Below are 21,252 nucleotides of genomic sequence, written 5' to 3' on the forward strand. Positions count from 1 at the left end.
TTATGATAATGAGTTCAGCTGCTGTCAGGATTCATTTTCCTTTATTATATTTTAGTATTTTAAGCCAGGTACATTTTGAGCCTTACATTTGACTTCTATATAACCATCCGTGCAGCCCAAGTACATCGTGTCCGAACTTTTCCATTGTATGAGAGAACTGGACCTGCAGACTTGTCCTTATTCTGGGGTCACTATGCAAAGGTAAAACTTCTCATTTCACTCTTTATGGACTGCGGCCTCGTGGGTATCGTAACATTATGTCCCCAACCATGTATAGATAATTAAAACTGTTGCTATGTTACACTTACTTTAAAGGATACGTCTATTAAAACCCTAATATCAGTGATCTATACTAAGTTTCTCCATTTTAAAAGCCCATAAGAATTCTCCAAAACCAATGTGGAATAGCCCCTTATAACAGGCTCTGGTTTAAGAATGTGGTTATTTTACTTAATGGCACACTAGCCACAACACTGCAGCGCTATAAAGGTTAATGAAAAACAAATAGTGAGAATGAGATGTGGACGGGCCCCAAACAGAAATAAAGATTATAAATGAGTGTTTGGACAAAGAACTAGTAAAAGTCCGGCCCGCTGTGAAATTGCAACAGTCTGTGGAGCTTATAATGGGAATAAAGGAGAGGAAATGTGGTGGAAAGCCTAGGAGATGAGCGTAAAGAACTAAACCAGGAACAAATACAGAATACAAAAGCTATTCTCAAGCAGTGCTGGATCTCTAAATGCTGGTGAGGAGTAACTTAAACCATACGAATTCTGATTAAACAACTGCATTTATCCAGACTAGGGACAACACGACAAAGGATTTTATAAAGCAAGTCATTCATTCTTTTTAAAAAACACATATTATGCTAAATGGACTTTGTTAGAATGTTCTTCCGAGCACCAAATACGTAGGTTGAAATTTCTTCAGATTGTAGAGACCATGTGCAGTTTTTAAACCAATAAATCGTCACCAAACTTGTTTTAAGCATCTCTGCAGGCAAATCATGTTCATTACTACTGGAGCCTCGCATTGTATCTAATGTATAGTTCTTTAATTAACCATTATTTTAAGTTGTAAATCATGAAATGCCAACGCGAAAGTACTCAAGAGCATGTTTAAAGGCCAACAACTACGCAAATAATGCAAAAGTCTTTAAATATTGTATAGAAGTCAAATATTTAACAGAATAGATTTAAAATATATTGTCAAAATGCAACTAAAAATATGACTACAATGACAATTACATTATGTTTGCTTGTGACAGCCAACAGGAAAGGCATCTGATGTAAGAAAAAATTAAAGTGTCACATCATTCCAACTATCCAATCATAAAGTAGAATGCTAATTATGTTTGGTTGCGAGATCGAGAAGACCAAAACAAGTTTGCAACCCCAAAAGGACTCACTAGAAAATAGAAAATTATGTGTCTTTAGTATGTGACAGCTTTCAAAATTCCACGGTCAATTATGTTTGTATTCTATTTTTAAAAACCTCTAGGAGCACACTTTACTGCCATTACCTGTTTTGTTCCTATTTATTTTTACTTCAACCTACTTATTTCTGGATCCTTTTTTTCCCCTTGTGCTAAAAATAGTCCAGCATTTTGTTCCCAGGTTACATTTTTGCCTACACAACCCCAGTCAGCTGTTTCGCTAAATTACTAAGCATTCCTTTTCAAACTAAACCCTACATCGTCGTAAGATCTGTCGCGTTGTTGGTTTTTGGCCCTTTTAGCACGGATTAGCTGACAATGAGGGTAGTGGCTCTGCAGTATCGCTCCTCTCCCCCATCCCCCGGGAATGGAGAGAGGAAAGGAGGAGAGGTAGAAGGCTGCGGAGATGTCTTTGAAATGGGGATCCACAGTATCCTTCAGTGATAAAATGAAACACGCTACTATCACGGCCGCCTGCTGTGATCCAGTCCAGACTCCAGACCAGTGCTGTAGAAGTCTATGGGGCTATTTGAACATGCTACTGTACATATAGGGTTTCATGCTATTACTAAGTCTGCGTTAACTCTCTGTGGAAAAGTATGACTGTAAAAAAGAAGTACATGAGAGAGTTGCCATGTTATTGTTATTTGAACACCAAATTCTGGCAAAAGTGGCACAGTTAGTAAGCATTTAATTAGTTCAAATGTAATCTCTAGCACATGTTGTATTTTTGTTTGTTTTTTTTGGTTAAGAAATGCACATTGCTAACTCTAATCGCAGTAATGAGGCTAGTTGTGATAGGGCATCTGATGTTAATAAATCAATACACAAAATACACACAAATATATATATATATATATACACATTCTCCTTTGAACTGGTAAAACAAAACAGTTGCGAAGTATTTACTTAATCAATATACCTAGTGCACTATGGTGTATCTAGACCAGTGAATAATTCAGATGGGTGCATTTAACATAGTTTTGACTTCATACTTTAAATAAGGCTTGAAATATTAATATTAGGTCTGTATGACGATGCAATGTGATGTTATTTAGGTTATACTGGTAGGATTACTCAAATTTGCCATAAAAAGTACTGATTTGGATCAATTGGGCCAGTTCAATTGAAGGTCTGAGGGCCAATAAAAATTGGTTGAGGGCCGCATTTGGCCCCCGGGCCATAGTTTGGACACCTTTGATCTAGACCTTTAGAATATATACATAGAGGTTCAATTACCTTAGCAAAGCTTTATTATTGTTGTGTCAGACCTTGGTACTTTTCAACCAGTGCTCTTGCAAATTACTACAATGACTATTACCACTATATTTCTTCCATATAAAAAGTACATTCTCCCCGCTCTCTTACACCCCCTATGTGTAGATATATGCACATAATCTAAGAGCCCTATAGTCTTGCTTGTGGAAAACTCGGTCACAGTCTGTGTTTAAGTGTGGCGCTCACCCCTTTAATTTGTTATCTCAAACTAGAATGATTACTCATGAAATCCAACCGAACCCTCCACCATTTGAACTGCAGGATAACAAGCTTATTTTTTCTCTCTCTCTCTGCCTCTCTCTCTCTCTCTCTGTAGCCCTCAACTCTCCGAGGATTAAATGAAAAAAGTTTGGTTTCTTTCAAGTGTCGGGGTCCCAGATGATCTTTTGGCTTGTTTCTGGACAACGCTGTACCTTCGACGCACTGCCAGCCTAAAAAAAAAAAAAGCTCTCCTCGGCACCGCTTCATTAAAACATACACTGTCTACCAGTCTCTTCAGGGAATACTTTGTACGTTCTATACTGACTTCTGGTGCTCATATCTTTTCAAGTCTCTAAGTTGGGAATAAAGCAGCTTGGTGGGTTGTTGGAGCAGCGAGATGGTGGATTCTGGATGGAGGGGAGGAGGGAGGGGGACGTGCTGAGATGTGCTACTCCTGATATGTGGCATTCCGTGGGGTGTCCCAATCAAAACCGCCCCCTCCGTCCCAGCTGAGTCGAGTCAAGCGGACCAAAGGGTGTCATTAAAGCAGGGAACGCAGCGGAGGACGACACAGCACAGCGCCCCCCCATGGGTCAAAGTGTTTACACCCCACTGCACTCTGAGCTGAAGGGACACAGAAGAGGGAGAGGAATGAGGAGGAGGGTCGCTTGTCAGAAAAGGCATGACAATAGAAGAGCTAAAAGACGAGTTATGACAAAAATTGAGTTTAAGAAGCTTCATCTTATCTTGTTGAATAGGATAAATGATAAATATGGGATTCTAAATGTTCATTAATTAAAGATGCACGATGTAAACTTATATACAGCTGTCCCTCCTTGTATCGCGGTTCACCTTTCGCCGTCTCGCTGTTTTAATTTCCAGCGTATGAACGTGCATTGTGCTCTGCGTCCTGATTGGCTGAGGGACTGTAGACCATTGTCCATCAGTCTCCTCTGTGCCGTGTCTCCTGTACAGTGAATGTTTTCAGCCTAATTTACATAAACGTTCGATCGCAGTGTGACTCTGAAGTGCTGTATGTTAGTAAGTTTTCTCCCCGACAAAACCCACAACGTCGATGAAACGTTCTGCACCGACAAAGACGCCTACGAAGGTTTGAACTTTGAGAGAGTTTAAACGAGAGAGAAATGTGAGAAAATGTTAATGCCTGTGTGAGAAAAGTGTATAAAGTGTGTGGTGAGGGGTTTTACAGCAAAAAACATATAGAATAACTGTAAAAAATAAAGCTGACGACTTCACGGATTTTGTCTATTGCGGGTTATTTTTAGAACGTAACCCCCGCGATAAACGAGGGACCACTGTATTTTCAAAGATCTGAGTTGATCCCATTCTCGGTAAGAATGCGTGTTTGTAAAGGTAACATTCAGCGATAAAAACACCCTTAGAAAGTTACATTACAAGTTAAATATATATATAGCAGGTTTGATTTAGCTAATTTTGAACTTCATTTCTTCAAACAATATAAAAGCATTTTTTACAAGAAGGCCTCAGACAAGTACGCCAGATTTCACCCTACATCTGTAACAAAATGCATTACATATTTACTCTTAGGAAGCTGATAGTCGTGATTATCAAGTATTTGTGGAAGAAAGCCCTAAGTTTAGCAGATGCTGTGATTGTGCTCCGTAGCCATCTTTGTTCAGGATGTTTACAGTAGCATTAGCTTCCTCAGCCTGACCCTAATATGCCAAACTTCAGACTTCAAAACCGTTGGGGGGTAAATCATCGCCGAGCTAGTTTTCTCTTTGATTCGCTCTGTTCCTGCGTTAGCTATTTTTTCTCCTTTTTTTTTTTTTTTTTTTTTTAACAATTGGAGAAATGCCATAAGATGAACAGACTTAGAAGTGTGAGAGAGAGGAGAGAAAGAAGGGAGGAGGCGAGGGAGGGGGGAGAGCTCTCATCTCTCCATGGAGGGCCCGCGTCTCTGGGCTTTCTTCACAGCGGGACCAGAACATGAAGAGGACTCAGAAGTGAAGGGGGAGACAGAAAAGTGAGTGCCTCCTGCTAGCTTGCGCCTCTCTGCTGAGCGGCGGCCATTACGGAGCTGTAAGTACGAGGTATTAGCCACAAGAGGAGAGTGGATCGCAGGAAAAAAAAGGACAACGCTGGCAGAAAAAGTCCTCGAGAACGGAGGGGTGGGAGGATGGGGCTAGCAGACAGCGATAAATAAAGCTTAAGGCTGTACACAAGAAGGCTATACAGTAACATAAAGACCATTACAAGCGGCTAAGAGTCAATGTAATCTAATGAAATGAAGTGGAAGGAATGGGGAGAGGAAGAAAGATGGGAGAAATAATTGAGATCTGAAGAAAATATAGGCAGCAGTAGCTAGGTACTTCCGACCAGGCTAGGATTTAAATGGCCCATATCGCGCTATTTTCTGATTTATGTTATAACATTGTCTCCTCATGAAAAAAAAAAAAAAAAAAAAAAAAAAAACAGACCTGGAGTTGTGTTTTGTTTTATACATTTACACACGTTTCACACACAAACCCTGCATATTTAGGCTGAGTTCTTCTCTCAGTGTAAAAGTACTTGTCCACCTTGTGATGTCATGTGGTAATACAGGAAGTGCTCCACTGTCTTTTTAAACTCCATACACTTCAGTAGAATCATCTGCATAATTTCAGCCCTGGAATTACTCGTCTCTACTGAACAAAAGGTAAAATGTAGCTGTTAACTTGAAAACTACCACTTTATGACATCACAAGGAGGAACAGAGCATTTTGAGCTTTAGAGATGTACAGATTAATAATGCAGAGTTACTCAAACATCTGTGAATGAAACAAAACACAACTCCAGGTATGTTTTTTATAAGTTTTTTTTTTTTTTTTTACATGGCTTAAAACTCCCAAGAGTCAATGCTGTGGAATATAGGACCTTTAAAGCAGGGGTTACCGACTATACAATTCTTTTGGGTCTCAGGCAATCTGGTGAATTTAACAGTCCCTTGGCAGCAATAACAGCAATTTGAATGCAAGACAGATCAAAAGTCCAAGAAACCTGAGTCTGGTGGCACAGTTAAATCTCATTTAAGTTCTACAATGTTTCATAATATAGCTATCATCTGCCATCTATTGTTTCAGAGCTACCAAGAACAGATATTCAAGACGATGTATTTTAGAAGTGAACAATTCTAGTAATCAGTGTTTTCCAACTAGTAATCAATGTTTATTAGATATAATCCATATTTTAAACACACAAGCTTTAGATTTTGACATAAGACAGGAGTATAAACTGGAACCCCATGTAGTTCACGTTTGTAGAGGTCTAAACTTTATGGTTAGTGGATTTTATACACGGTACAATCCCATGAAGACTGGATACATCTATTTTTGTATTTTTGAGAACTTTAAGAACAATGACAGTTACTATTAAAATACTTTCAGAAGACTTTTATTGCTATTTCATTCATTTTATTTTATTTTATTTTATTTTATTTCATTTTATTCATTTATTCATTTTATTTCAATAACATCTTTGTGATTAAAGGGCATATAGCAGATTTTTCCTAATGTATTGGAGTAAAATTTGTCCCATTTCAGATATTTTGTATACCCAGCTCTAAAATAAGTCTTCTGCATCTAATTATGAAGCAATTTGATTGTCTGAAAATTAGAAAATGCACAGTTAGCATGCTAGTTGCTTCTTTGGTTCCTGGGAGTTATGAAAAGCACTTTTAAACTCATTGCCGTGAATAATTACGATGCTCAGAATGCATAAGGCGAGTGAGGATTAACTTTTCAAATGTATTAGTTCTGTTTTTCACATTCATAAGACCAAGAGTAGATCAGGTGAGTGTAAATGAAACTCGGCAAAATGAAACGTACAGCTCAGATTGTATCAACGTCAAAGCTTCATCCCTCTCTCCCCCATCTCCCCCCTTTCTCTCGCTCCTGTCTCCCACCCCTCCCTCCCTCCAATCCTCCTGTTCCGGTGTAATTGTTGGCAGTGAAAGTGGAGTTATTAAGAGGTTCTTTATGGCTGACCTACATCTCTCCTGGGGGGACGTGGCCTCGGCGTGACCCCCCCTGCAGGTGTGTTCTCACTAATGCATAGATATAAGAGCCACTGCTTTTTCATCTGCCTCCACCTCGCCACATCCACACGCCTATTTTCAGCTTTTCATCCGTCTTTTTGTAAGGTAAATCCCAGGTCAAGAGTATATATAGAAACAGACAATCTCGGCTGTTTAATTCAATTTCACAACTTGGTAATTGGTAGGCAGATTAAAAGAGGTTCAGTTGTGAAACTTCCACTCTGTCTGACCCTCTGCTTTGCATCATCTGCTCCGTCTGACCCTCTCTACATCTTCTGCTCCGTCTCACCACCTTCTCTGCTCCATCTCTCCATCTCCTCTGCATCCTCTGCTCCGTCTGACCCTCTCCTCTTCATCCTCTGCTCCGTCTGACCCTCTCCTCTACATTCTCTGCTCCATCTCTCCATCTCCTCTGCTTCATCTCACCATTTCCTCTTCAACCTCTGCTCCGTCTGACCCTCTGCTCCGTCTCAATATCTCCTCTGCATCCTCTGCTCCGTCTGACCCTCTTCTCTGCTTCCTCTGCTCCGTCTGACCCTCTCCTCTTCATCCTCTGCTCCGTCTGACCCTCTCCTCTTCATCCTCTGCTCCATCTGACCCTCTTCTCTTCATCCTCTGCTCCATCTGACCCTCTTCTCTTCATCCTCTGCTCCGTCTGGCCCTCTTCTCTTCATCCTCTGCTCCGTCTGACCCTCTCCTCTTCATCCTCTGCTCCGTCTGACCCTCTCCTCTTCATCCTATGCTCCATCTAATCATCTCCTCTGCATCTTCTGCTCTGTCTGACCCTCTTCTCTTCATCCTCTGCTCCGTCTGACCCTCTCCTCTGCATCCTCTGCTCCTCTGACCCTCTCCTCTGCATCCTCTGCTCCATCTCACTTTCTCCTCTGCTCCATCCAACCTATTCTAACCAACCCAAATTCCAACACAAAATGGGTCAAATGCCGGCATGACTGGAGAAGGCAGGGGTCTCTCAAAGTGCATTTTTCATTGAGTAAATTAGCGTCATACGTTTTGGGGGTAGAGGGGGGGTGGGGGATGGGGCGTGTCCTGCTTTCAGACAGACTAAATCATTCATGTTTGCAGTCTGTCAGAACCCCCCCCCCCCCCCCCCACCCACATGAATAAAACAGAACAGGTTTACACGCAATTTTTTTTCACACGAACAAACCAAAATAGATCAGTACATGGCAACACGCATCCGCACTGTACGGCAACGTTTCAACCTACAAAAACAAACATAATATGGCTCGGCTTACACGTATCTGACTAATGCAAATTGAATAAGTATAGATTTACATTGATAGCAGCGATACGTAATCTGATTTGCTAGTGATTATAAAGCGTCAACACCGACAGCCATGAGATGCTGGTTACAAATTATAAAGCCAAGAAAAAAAAAATTATATTACACAGCAGAGACATTTCAATCAGCATAAAACACCTTAAAAAGTCTTGATTATGTATATCCCAATGTACAAGCACTGTCTTCTAATGAGGAATATTTTGTTGTAAATTGTAGATTTTGGGTTGAATTACAAGATACTTCTGGCATATTTATAACAATGCCGAGAGGGACCGTAAAGACTAGTCATAAACCATAATAAATGTCCGGTTGTTAAGCATAGCCTCGCAAAGACAGTAAATGTACTTTGGTGTACTTTTGATTAGTTTAAACATGACTCAGTGATTCGGAGAGGTTCGTATGGTTTTCTTACAAGGCTGCAGTCACACTTGCCCACACGTCACGTCAAAGTTCAGACTAAATTAGCGTGGGATGAGACGTGGACCTAGACTATGGACCATAGACTGTACAAAGAAGTGGACTAAGGGAGTGTGATGTCATCCGTAACGTTCGGCTTTAGTCAAATGAAGCGAGTCGAGGTTAGCAGTTATAGGGACGAATTTGGAGCCAAGTTGCATATTAGGAATTCCAAGTACAGTATCGTAGCAAACAAAGAGCCAATCAAAGTGCACCCATGCTCACTTCCTGTTTGGAACATTGCGACCAACAGTATAACTATGCCAATTTATACATACAGTCTATTACTATGGATTAAACGGGTCCAAGCCGCCGCTATAAGATGGCGAATGCAACACTCCCCAACACGCCCTATCATAGACTTTGGCCCCATTTTGCATCCAACCTCGACAAGTGTTAAAAACGAGAGAAGAAAAAACAAAGAGTTCAACATTATGTTTTATAAATCACTACAGGGTGCCAACAACAGCAAAGCAAACATGGTAAGCAGTGGGCGGTGTGCTCCATTGTTAAAAGGCTCTAAATTAACATGTTACGTGAGCATCCACATTAGACCTTAGCTCCCCCTTAGCCCCGTCTACCAAAGATTTGTCTCTGTAGGAAGTGTGAGCACAGCCTTAGTTAAAGGGCCCATATTACGCTGTTTTCTGATCTATGTTATAATGTTGTTTCCTCATCCAAAACATACCTAGAGTTGTGTTTTGTTTCATTCACGCATGTTTAACACACAAACTCTGCTTATTTAGGTTGAGATCTTCACTCATACAAAGAACATTCCACCTTGTGATGTCATGTGGTAATACAGGAAGTACTCCACTGTGTTTTTAATCGCGATACACCTTCATTACAATCATTTGGATAATTTCACCCCTGGAATTGCCAATTTCTACTAAACCAAAGGTACTTCATGACATCACAAGGTGGAACAGAGCACTGTGAGATTTGGAGATGTGGACAGTTTAATAATAAAGTGTCATTTAAACATGTGTGAATGAAACAAAACACAACTCGGGCATGTTTCTGTGGAGGTATTATAACATGGTTTAAAGCTCACAAGAGTCAATTTTGCGTAATATAGGAACTTTAAACAAAAATCTTCTGACATGACTTAAAATGTCCAACTATGGTGAGTTATGGAGGATATGGAGGAGTAATCATGCGTTCGTACTTGGAGCATGTGCTGCTGACAGCATGAGGTGCTGAGGTGGTGGAGGACACTGACCGGTGCGCTCGTGGTGTTAGGCGTGGGCGTGTCTGTAGGGGGCGCCTCGCTGTGTGTCTGCGCCGGCGTGTACAGCGTCATGGCGTGTTCGGGCACGCGGCTCTGGCCCGTGTAGTCCTGCGTGGGCAGTGGGTGCGGCGCGGCAAACTCAGCCGGGATGCCGTTCTGTGGGGGAGGGGGGTACTGGGCGGGGGTGTACGGCTGGGCCATGGCTTCCGGAGGGTTGGTGGCCTCTTGGTTACCCTGAGGAGACAGGAGAGGGACACAAAACGTTAGATCAAAACTAAACTTATAACGAATATTTGTCTGCTGTGGCTGATGAACAACATTAGCCAAAATCAATATAGAAAGACCCATAAAAATGTTGTTAAGTTATGGCTAAGTTCACAATTTAACTTTTTACTTTTGAAAAAATAATCTGGGATATAAAATTACTTTTCTTTCAATCAAATTTATTCATAGACCGCAATTAAAACCAAAGCGTAGTAAAGTACTGAACAACAAGCAAAGCGACACAAGCAGCATTTGGAACAGAATTAGAAAAACAATAATAATATATAGTAATAAAATAAAATAATAAAATAATACAATAAAATAATACAATAAAATAAAACAAAAAATAATAATAATACAATAAAATAAAATAAAAAATAATAATACAAAAAATAATAATAAAAACATAATATCAAGGTGTCTTTTTCTACCTCTGATGCACTGAGAAAAAACTGGGACTCACACATGGACACACACAGACTGGGGTAGCTTAGAAATATATTCCTGCCAAATATCGACTGCATTTAAAATTTTTAACCCATACCGATATCTATAATTGAAAACAAACAAATTTAAAAACTCCAATTTCACCAATATCGATATTTTAACCAAGACATCACCCGTTATAACGCCTAAAATTGTGATCACAGAAGTTACCAGAGAATGACTCAACAAACTTTGGAAGCAATAACATATAATTCCCACATAATTGGAGTCCAAAATTAAAGTTTCAACCGAAAAGCAACAAAATAATAAAAATGATTGTAGGGGCGGTAATCTGCTGGAGCAATTCAACTTTTTCCTTCACAAAAGAAAACAATATTTCAAATTGCAGGCAAAGTAATGGTTCTTCTCACGTTCTTCTTGTTATGTGCAAATGATCCATCCATGAAGGCATCCATTTCTTAAGCTATTTTTAGACGGGCAACACAACTCGTAATTAGTTCATTCAAGGATATTGGATCTCAACATTAGAACTAAGGAAGTACAAGCAAGTAGTTTTAAAGGGCCGGTACCCCATTTTTTTCCCATGTATTTGAGGAAAATTTGTCTTACGCCAGTACAGATCAGTGGTGGAAGTAGTACTGTAGAAGTAGAAGTTTTAGGTATCTGTACCATGGATACTTTTTACTTCACTACATTTGAGAGCAGGTATGTGTAATTTCTACTCCACTACATTTTTGAACTGAACTGAAAAGTAAAAAAGTACTTTTCATATGATGATATGAGTACGTGGTAACATCCTGACAAACGTTTTCGAGTTCAAGCTTCAGCTTTGAGCAAACAAAAATAAATACACAAACTTCATAAGAAATTGATTCAAAATTGATTGTTACTGTTGACCAAAATGTTTTTACTCAACATCACGACATTACACAACACTTTTAAAGTAAATTTATAAATGGGTACTTTCTGTGTGATACTTTTACTTACTTTTACTCTGTATCTGTACTTCTTCTACCACCACTTGTACAGATATATTGTATAAGCAGTTCTTCAGTTCTGCATCTAATTCTAGCATTTTATTGTCCAATATCCAGGAAGTGCGCGTTTGCATGCTAGTTGTTGTTAGCTTTACTGTCATGGTGTCTCAGAGAGTTGTGAAAAGTGCTTATAAACTCATCATGGTGAATAATTATGGTGCTCTGAATGCATAAGGTAAGTGAGGATTAAGTTTGAATCACTGCAAACTAGTTCTTTTATTTTAGTTTTTTGTTTTTACATTTTTAAATATAAATTAGGTAGAGCGTCTTTAAGTAGTGCTCCCAAGATGAAAGCCCTCTCTTCAGGCGCATCAAGCACATTATCCAAAAGGGTGAGGACATCTCCACGGCTTCGCTTTGAGGAGTTAAAGAGTTGTAGGTAAAAGTTGGAGCGATTGTTTGACTGGTCTAAGCGGTTTCAAAGAGCCGAGCGGCCCCAAATGTAAACGGAGATTCACCGAGGGAGACCTGTCCTGCAAACCAACGAGAATCCACGGAAGCAGCCATCATAGCGCTCTCAGCTAGCATTAGCACTGTGTTTGATCAGCGCTAATGAACAGAGTTTATGTGGAGGGAGGGCGGAGAGGAGCAGAGGGGCCAGAGTCTGGGGGGATCTCCGTAGCAAAGAGGAAAGATCAATTAATTGATAAAACTTTGATTAGAGTCTTTGATTTGGGTGACAGGTCAGTTAAAGGAGCAGATGCCGTTAGCGCAGGGAGATTTTACAAGCCGCGCTCTTTGTTTCCCAATCACACACTTTACGAGCGTTGGTTACAGCCGGAGCGCTCCGAGTTTTTGGGACAGTTCTTTTTTATTTTACCGCCTCACTTTGAGAATTACAAGAGCTGTTTGGGGTTTAATTAAGACACGGCTCTACTTTGCGCCCGTATAAACAGTGGAAGTCTTTTTGTTTCTGGGGATGTTGATTTTATGCAGCGTGACTTGTGTTACAACCATGAAACCAAAATATTACCAAGTCAAATCTGACACTTTTTAACAAATGGAGAGGTAATAACAAAACATACTGCGCATAAAAAAGAAAATATCAAAATTCATATGGTTTTTATCACTTCTCCCAATGCGTACTTCTGTTGGGTCGTTGAGCAAGACACTTCCCCTGTCATAATCGTTCATATTTATTATTAATATTAAACAACAACGCGACAAAATTCTTAAGCCTGTGATAAAATTATATGTTAGAGTTCGTTACAAAATTGTCAAAGCAGATTTCCTCCAGAGTGGGATTCGAACCGGTAACCTTTTGATCACTGACTAGACCGTTGAAAGCTGTACTGAAGCACACGAGCATCGCCAATACGAATAACTTCACGCCAAAAGACTTATATAACACATTATGGGTGCAAAATACGATACAAGTTCAAATTACAAACACATTTATACAACACATTATGATATCAGTTGTCAAATTCCAGCTCTGGATTCCCACATATTCCTTACACAAACATTCCGAGGCCCACTTTTGTCCAGTTTAACAACTTTAGTTCAGTAACATCCCATTAAGATCCGGGCTCCTCACTGCTAAACTCCTCCACGGGTTCCCACCGTACGGCAGCAGCACAACTTGTTCCTCATTGCACCTCATTGGCTGCTGTTAAAGTGATGTCCTCCCTCGCTCCATATCTGTCTCCCCCTCTGTCGCTCTCTCCCTTTCTTCTTCTCTCTCCTCCATTTCATCGGTTTTGTTTGTTTATTTTGGTCCCCCTCCCCCCTTTCTCTAAATCACAGTTTCTCAAAGCCTTCCTCTCTCTTTCTCTTTCCCTTTTTCTCTCTCATTTCCACAACAATCCCTGGTCTTGTTTTTTTTGCGTTTTGGTCTTATTTTTTGGTAACGTCCTCACTCTCTCTTTTGTCTCTCTTTCTCTCTCTCTCCCATTTCATCGGTTTGGTCTGTTTGTTTTGGTCTTATTTTTTTGTGATGCCCCTCTTCATTCTCTCTCTTTTGCTTTTTCAGACTCTCTCTCTCTCCATCTCTTCACTTCCACAACAATCCCTGGTCTTATTTTTTTGCGTTTTGGTCTTATTTTTTTGGTGACGTCCTCTCTCCCTCTCTTTCTCTCTCACCCTCCCTACCTCTCTCTCTCCCCCCCATTTTATTGGTCTAGTCTTTTTGTTTTGGTCTTATTTTGTTGTGATGCCTCCCTCCCTTTTCCTATTTCTCTCTCTAAATCTCACTTTCTCACAGCCTCCCTCTCTCTCTTTCTTTCACTCTCTCTCTTCATCTCTTCGCTTCCACAACAATCCCAGGCCTTGCTCCTTTGTGTTTTGGTCTTATTTTTTGGTGACGTAATCTCTCTTTTTCTCTCTCACCCTCCCTCCCTCTCTATCCATCTCTCCATTTCCACAACAATCCCAGGTCTTGTTTCTTTCTGTTTTGGTCTTATTTTTAGGTGACGTCCTTTCGCTTTCTCTCTCTTTCTCACCTTCCCTCCCTTCCTCTTTCTCTGTTTCTCCCTCTCCATCTCCCTCTCTCTCTGTTTCTCCCTCTCTCTGTATCAATCTCTCCATTTCCACAAGAATCCCAGGTCTTGTTTCTTTCTGTTTTGGTCTTATTTTTTGGTGACATCCTTTCTCTCTCCTTCTTTCTCATCCTCCCTACCTTTCTCTCTCTCTTTTTCTATCTCACCATCCCTCTCTCTCTATCTGCTTCTCCCTCTCTATCTCCCTCTCTGTGTATCCATCTCTCCATTTCCACAACAATCCCAGGTCTGGCTTCTTTCTGTTTTGGTCTTATTTTTTTTGCAACATCCCCTTTCTCTCTTTCTCTCTCACCCTCCATCCCTCTCTCTATCTCTCCATCTCCCTACCCCTTCTATTCTCACAACATTCCTGGTGCGTTTCTGTGTGTTTTGGCCTTATTTCTTTCCTTTCGCTTGACTTTAAGTGATAGATGAAGGCCTTTTGTTTCGAGTGGATGCTTGAGATGATGAGCTACTGAAATAATGGACTTTTCTGCCTGCTGCACATTGTTAAACTGGATAATGGCTGGACGGGTTCGGTTTCAGAAAGAGAGAAGAAGGGATTGGAGAGAGGGAGGAGAGGGAGGAGGGGGGTGGGGTGGGACGGGGAGAGCAAGAGAGAGAGAGAGAGAGTGGGTGGGAGAAAGGGGGAGAAGAGATGGAGGGAGGTAGATAGAGAGACAAAGGGGATGGAGACGAGGGGAGATGCGTGGGGGGTGGAAGAAAGGGAGGAACGTGAGGGAAGGGTGTGGGAGAAAGAGGGAGAGGAAGAGATCGAGAGGTGGATAGAGAGGCACAGGGGATGGAGAGAAGGGGAGACGGGTGGGGGGTGGAGGAAAAGGAAGAATGAGAGGGAAGGGTGAAGTGTGGGACAAAGAGGGAGAGGATGAAATCGAGGGAGGTAGATAAAGAGGCAAAGGGGATGGAGAGAAGGGGTGGGGGGTGGGGGAAAGAGGAGAACGAGAGGAAAGGGTGAAGGGTGTGGGAGAAGGGGGAAGAGAAAGAGATTGAGAGAGAAAGATAGAAAAGGGGAGAGAGAGAAGGGGAGAGGGGTGGGGGTGGAGGAAAGGGGAGAATGAGAGGGAAGAGTGAAGGGTGTGAGAGAAAGGAAGAGAAAGAGATCGAGGGAGGTAGATAGAGATGAGAGAAGGGGAGAGAGAGGGTAGAAAGAGTGGAAGGGAGGAATAGAGTCAGAGCAATTAGGAAAAAAAGAGGGAAGAATGCGAGAGAAAGAGAGGAAAAGATAGAGGGAGGGAGACAGGAAGAGGATGAGGGAAGGGGATAAATGAGGGAGAGAACGAAACAAAGGGGATGGAGGGAAGGGGAGAGAGGGTGGAAAGAGTGGAAGGGAGGAAGAGAGAGGAATTAGAATGAAAAGAGAAAGAGACGGAAGAATGGGAAAGAAAGAAAGGAAAGGATAGAGAGGGAGATAAAGCATGGGTGAGAGGACGATGGAAGGAGAGAGGAAGAGCATGAGGGAAACGGATAAATGAGGGAGAGAAAGAAACAAAAGGGATAGAGAGAGAGGGTGTTGAGAGAGGGAGAGAACGGGAGACAAAGAGAGAGAGAGAAAAGGTGAGGTTAAAAGAGGGGAAGGGAGAGAAAAGCAGGGAAATAAAACAGCTGAGAGAGAGTGAAACAGAAGGAGAGAAAGAGAGGGAGAAATAAAGGGTGGGAGATGGACGAGGGAGAGAACGGAGTTATGGACAGAAACCGAGAGAGACAAACCTCTCCCCGAATTCCGACTAATGAGCGTTATGAGAAAGGATCACTGCTCCAGCCTCGGATGTCTCCAACCCAACATTAAAAACAAGCTGCGAAGAGAAAAAAAAAACAAAACAAAACAAAAAAATCTGCAGCTAGACAATAAAAGTGAAACGCAATAACAGCCTCCCGCAAATGCCCTCAATCAAATTTAAAGATACAGATCATGCAGGCTCGACGCATAACTCGCGCGATAAGAGGAAAAAAGTGCGAAAGGGCTACAGAGGCATCCGCACGCGAGCTGCCGGGAGTGGGACTTTATGACGGGAAGAAACAATAAGCGTAAACAGAGAGAAGTAGCGTTTTTACAAGGCGCCCGGGATGGCCAGATGATCAGAGATAAGTGGGTTTTGGGTCTCGTCTCCGGCGCCGTCTTCCGCGTCGTCGTAATTGTGCCTCTGCAATCACGACACAATAACACGGAGGGAATGGGAGATATAGATACGCACGTACTTTTTTTTGTTTTTTTTTGTTTTTTAGTACTACTTCGGAATGTTCGCTACGACGTATGGGACGATGTCGTAAGCAATTGGGTGGAAAACAAAACAAAAAACAAAACAAAAATGGCTGCAATAAACATAAACGTAAACCGAACGTGATTTTGTGTACGCGTATGTGTTTGAGCATTGTTAGTGCGCTGTCAGGAAGTACATTGTTAGCATGCTAGTTGATTAGTTTTTTTATATTCTGAATGCATAAAGTAAGTGAAGAAAACAAAACAAAAAACAAAAACAGCCGCAATAAACATGGCCAAACGTGATTTTTGTAATTGTATGTGTTTGAGCATTGTTAGTGCGCTGTCAGGAAGTACATTGTTAGCATGCTAGTTGATTAGTTTTTTTTATATTCTGAATGCATAAGGTAAGTGAGGAAAACAAAACAAAAAACAAAAACATCCGCAATAAACAAGGCCATATGTGATTTTTGTAAGTGTGTTTGAGCATTGTTAGTACGCTGTCAGGAAGTACATTATTAGCATGCTAGTTGATTAGATTTTATATTCTGAATGCATAAGGTAAGTGAGGAAAACAAAAAAAAAAAAAAAAAATGGCTGCAATAAACATGGCCAAACGTGATTTGTGTATGTATTTGAGCATTGTTAGTACGCTGTCAGGAAGCACACTGTTAGCATGCTAGTTGGTTAGCTTTTATATTCAGAATGCATAAGGTAAGTGAGGAATAACTTTGGACCATTGCAAACAATTTAAGGTGAACTAGTTCTGTTCTTCATGTTTTTAAGACAGTAAAATCGTATTAGAGTTAAAGCAGCACTATGTCACTTTTCTGGTGGAGCAGTCTGTCAGCTGCTTGTCTCCACGGAGATGTTGTCTCTTTGCATGGCAGACAACAAGTAGGTCAAATTATAAGTCAGATCTGTGGAGATTCGACCCCGCTCAGAGTAAGAATACATGTTTTTTCTTCCTGTAATCCTTAAATTGAATAAGTGCAAAGTACATCAAACTAATGCCATGCTGTGGAACATTCCAACACTAACATCTCCATGGCGACAAGCAGAGTACATTAATTACCCACTTAACAGCCGTTTAAACCCTAACCTTAAAAACAATAAAGTTGGAAAATTAATATGAACACAATACGAGAGGGCTATTGTAATATTTATCCTATCAATCGTTAACAAAACATAAGCTTGAATGAAATGTTTCGATTTTAACTCAAGAAAAATCAAATAATAATCTGATTTCAACGCCAAATCATAGCTTCCGATGCATTTTAAGTAATTTAACCATTTCAACCTGTCATCATTTTTCTCCCACATCCTGCAGACGGACAGATTTGCGCTTGCGGCTATATGTGTCTCAACTTAATAACTCACCTCACATCCACTTGACTAGCTTGCACTTTCTGCGCCTGCTTCCATAAATACATGTATTTTGAAACCTCTAGATTCATTCCAGGGCCATTATTTTCCGATGAGGAGTAGTGACAGGGAGGCGAGCAGCGTTCCTCCAGCTCGTGTTGTGTTGTTGTGGGTGGAGTGGTGCAGTACGGCTCCGCTTGGCCCCCTTCCCTCTATGTTTCTGCAATGTTGATTCTATGCAGCAAGACTCGTATTACAACAACGAATCCCAAATATTGCCTCGTCAAATTTGACATTTTTTCAACAAATGCAGAGGCAAATAGTAAATACTGTACTTAAAAGTGGATTTGAGCAAAAAGTTGTCTCGCCCAAGTACAGATATAAGCAGCTCTTGAGGTCAAACTAAATGGTGTAATCTCTGCTCTCTCTGAGTTTTACTGTGCGAGTTTCAGGTAGTGCACATTAGCATGCTAGCTGTTCTTAGCATTACTAAGACGTAAAAGCTCTAGGCCTCTGAAAGCTGTGAAAAGCGCTTATAAACTCATTGCGGAGAATAATTAGGATGCTTGGACATAACGTAAATAAAGAAAACAGCTGCAAACTGTAAGAAACTATCATTGCCCTATAATCAGAAAGTGCCTTGTTAGCATGCTAGTTGTTGTTAGCTTTAGCGTTACGACTCTGGCCTCTGAAAGCTGTGAAAAATGCTTATAAACTCATCATGGTAGATAAATAGGATGCTCGGAATGCTTAAAATAAGTGAGGACTAAGCTAACTAAGCTAACGACTACCATGCTAACGTGCACTTCCTGATTATCGGACAGTAAAACGCTTTTTATGTCAAGAGCTGCTTTTACAATATACGTATCAGTACCTGAGCAGAACACATTTTGCTCAGTTTATCAAAATGCTGATTTGTTTTGCTAGTTTATAGTTTGCGTCGATAAAACCAGGTAACTTAAGTAGTTCAAAACTGTAATACTTCATTCTCCGTATAAATATGACAACTTAAGTCTCTTCACTTGCATTTTGAACCCCGTGTATTCACTCCCGGGCCATTATTTTCCTATGAGCAGTAGTGACAGGAAGGCAAGCAGCTTTCCTCCAGCTTGTGTTTGAGTTGTTGTAAGTGGAGTGGTGCAGTACGGCTCCGCTTGGCCCCCTTCCCTCCGCGTTTCCAGCCCGGACGTATGCGCGCGATCTGGGCAGGAGGTTTTTAATGAGCCAACCAAGCAACACTCGGCCGTAAATGTACTGGAAATAATTCTAGTGCTGACGTGTTGGCAAACAAAGCCGGGCCCCTAAACCACGCACTGCCAATTAAGGAAATGTTCCATTATCTAGATGAGAAAAGCACTGGGAAGCGGAGTGAGAGAGATCGGAGAAACAGAGGGAGAGAAGGAGAGAGGATGGGATGGATGGAGAGAGAGGGAGGGAGTGGGAAAGGCTGGGAAAGAGAGAGAAAGAGGGAGGGATGGTAGTTGAAAGAACTGGACTCCTGCTGTTAGTTCCACTGTTGGACTCTTTATATCTCTTTTTAACCTAAGCCGACTATTCTCCAGGATCTTGCCCTGATTCAAACCTTACTTTTTTAACCATTTCATCTCTTTTTTTGTATAAACTTTTCCTTTTTTTTTTTTTTTTAATCCTTCTACCCTTGTGTTCCACTTTCTCCTCTACTTAGACATTGTATAACCACCACCGTATAAGCATCATGGGGTGTGCGGAAATCAAGTGTATTTCTTTGCTAACTTCTTATTTAGGAATAAAATAATAGTAAAAAAAATGATTTGTTTGTATTTCAGAGAAGAGTACGTAATTAGGTCTGCATTTCAAATCACACAAACTCGGAGTAAACCCAAATATGGAGGACTAAAACAGGTCCAGGACTAAACTAGGACTTCATCAGGTTTTTACCAGGACAACACAGAACATTTGACTATTAACTTCAAATATAAGTAATAAGAATAAACATTGAACATAATGATTTACAGTTAGCCTAATTATGACGACATATTTTGCCAAATTTGCCTGAAATGTGAACTATATAAAGAGATTTCCGACTAGTTAATGCTATATTTGCGTTATGCCGCAATACTACGCTAACGTTTGAATTTGCATAAGTAATTCTCATTATTATCTCGATATATGTTAGTCATTTTCATACTTTTTTCTACTTAAGTTGTGGCAAAATGAAATAACATCCATTCAACCCGAGCCGCAGTTTGTGTTTGACTTTTGACTAACTCCACACCGGTGTTCTGATTTGCATCGCGTCCCCAGCCGATTGTACCTCACTAATCTCGCTCGTGTTGTAACAATGCTGCTTTTCCATGTAAACATCAAATTTATGTTTCAAACCCGAGGCTGCGTTCCCATTAAGATGTGTGCGAAACCTCATTAGAGCAGGGCAGGTAACTCTGATTAACACCGAGCCTCTGCGCCGCACCAGAACCTGGGGCCAAACACACACGCTGGACTCGTATTCATTTGAACTGAGCCCAGACAGCAGCTGCACTCATTCATAAACTGGACTTGAAAAGGACCACTGGCAAGAGCAGTCCAAGAACATGAGATGCGAGTGTACGAGTTTGAGTCAGGGGGCAAGAAATTACGCCAACCAATTTTTTTTCCCCGTGTATTTGAGCAAAATTTGCACATATTTATTGAATAAGCAGCAGAGGTCAAATTAACGTCCGCTGTGTACTGCCTGGATCTGATTGTGAAGCGTTTTGTTGTCCGAGAATCAGGAAGTGCACGTTAACATGCTGCTTCTGTTAGCTTTAAAGTGAAGGTAAAAACTCCGCTCCGATCTGTAAGGATGCGTTCACGCTTTGCACAATCTGCGCATCGAATTTGGGACTAAACTAGAACTAAACCAGGACTAGAACTAAACGAGGACTGGAACCGGATCAAACCAAATCTACATCAGGACTTAAACTGGGCCCAAACCAGGACCAAACCACGACAAGTGTGAATGCACCATCAGAGTTATGAAAACACTTATAAACTCATCGTGGTGAATAATTAGGAAATTCTAAATGCATGAAGTAAGTGAGGTTTGAAATTTTATATTTATTCTATTTTTTTCTTAGTTTCAAGCCATTAAAAAAATCAGGTAAGGTGCTGTTATGGCTTTGCGCTAAATCACACGTGTCAAACTCAAGGCCCGCGTGCCAAATGTGGCCCTTCACGTCATTTTATGTGGCCCTCGACAGGGTAAATTAAAAGGTATGATGGTCTTAAACTGTCATTTTATCAGGAGACACGCAGTTACACAGACATATTTTTACATCTCGGCAAATACATATGCAATATTTATAACTTGAATAAATAATAAATACAGAAACAGTTAATTAACAAGTTAAAAAGTAGTTAGATTTATTATACATTTGGCCCTTTGAAGGCAGCCATTTTGTTGATGTGGCCCTCGGTGAAAATGTGTTTGACGCCCCTGCGCTAAATCTTTACTTGTATTCATAT

At 40.9% G+C, this 21,252-nt stretch overlaps 1 protein-coding gene across 9 annotated transcripts in view; it reads right to left on the minus strand.

Moving 5' to 3' along the window:
• The window catches only part of rbfox3a (RNA binding fox-1 homolog 3a), a 1,019,729-nt gene that overhangs the window by 103,476 nt on the left and 895,001 nt on the right, over positions 1-21,252 (minus strand). For 2 of the 9 annotated variants that reach the window (XM_055223822.1, XM_055223829.1), the window contains exon 1: positions 9,947-10,177. In XM_055223822.1, the coding sequence (XP_055079797.1) occupies positions 9,947-10,162 (216 nt within the window). In that variant the 5' untranslated portion in view covers positions 10,163-10,177. Of the gene's footprint in view, positions 1-116; positions 137-3,239; positions 3,248-9,285; positions 9,291-9,918; positions 10,196-21,252 lie in introns of those variants that run through there. The other 7 variants (XM_055223825.1, XM_055223821.1, XM_055223827.1 and 4 more) reach the window with 7 other exon arrangements.

The sequence above is a fragment of the Periophthalmus magnuspinnatus genome, chromosome 8, assembly GCF_009829125.3.
Source record: "Periophthalmus magnuspinnatus isolate fPerMag1 chromosome 8, fPerMag1.2.pri, whole genome shotgun sequence".
Classification (NCBI taxonomy): domain Eukaryota; kingdom Metazoa; phylum Chordata; class Actinopteri; order Gobiiformes; family Gobiidae; genus Periophthalmus; species Periophthalmus magnuspinnatus.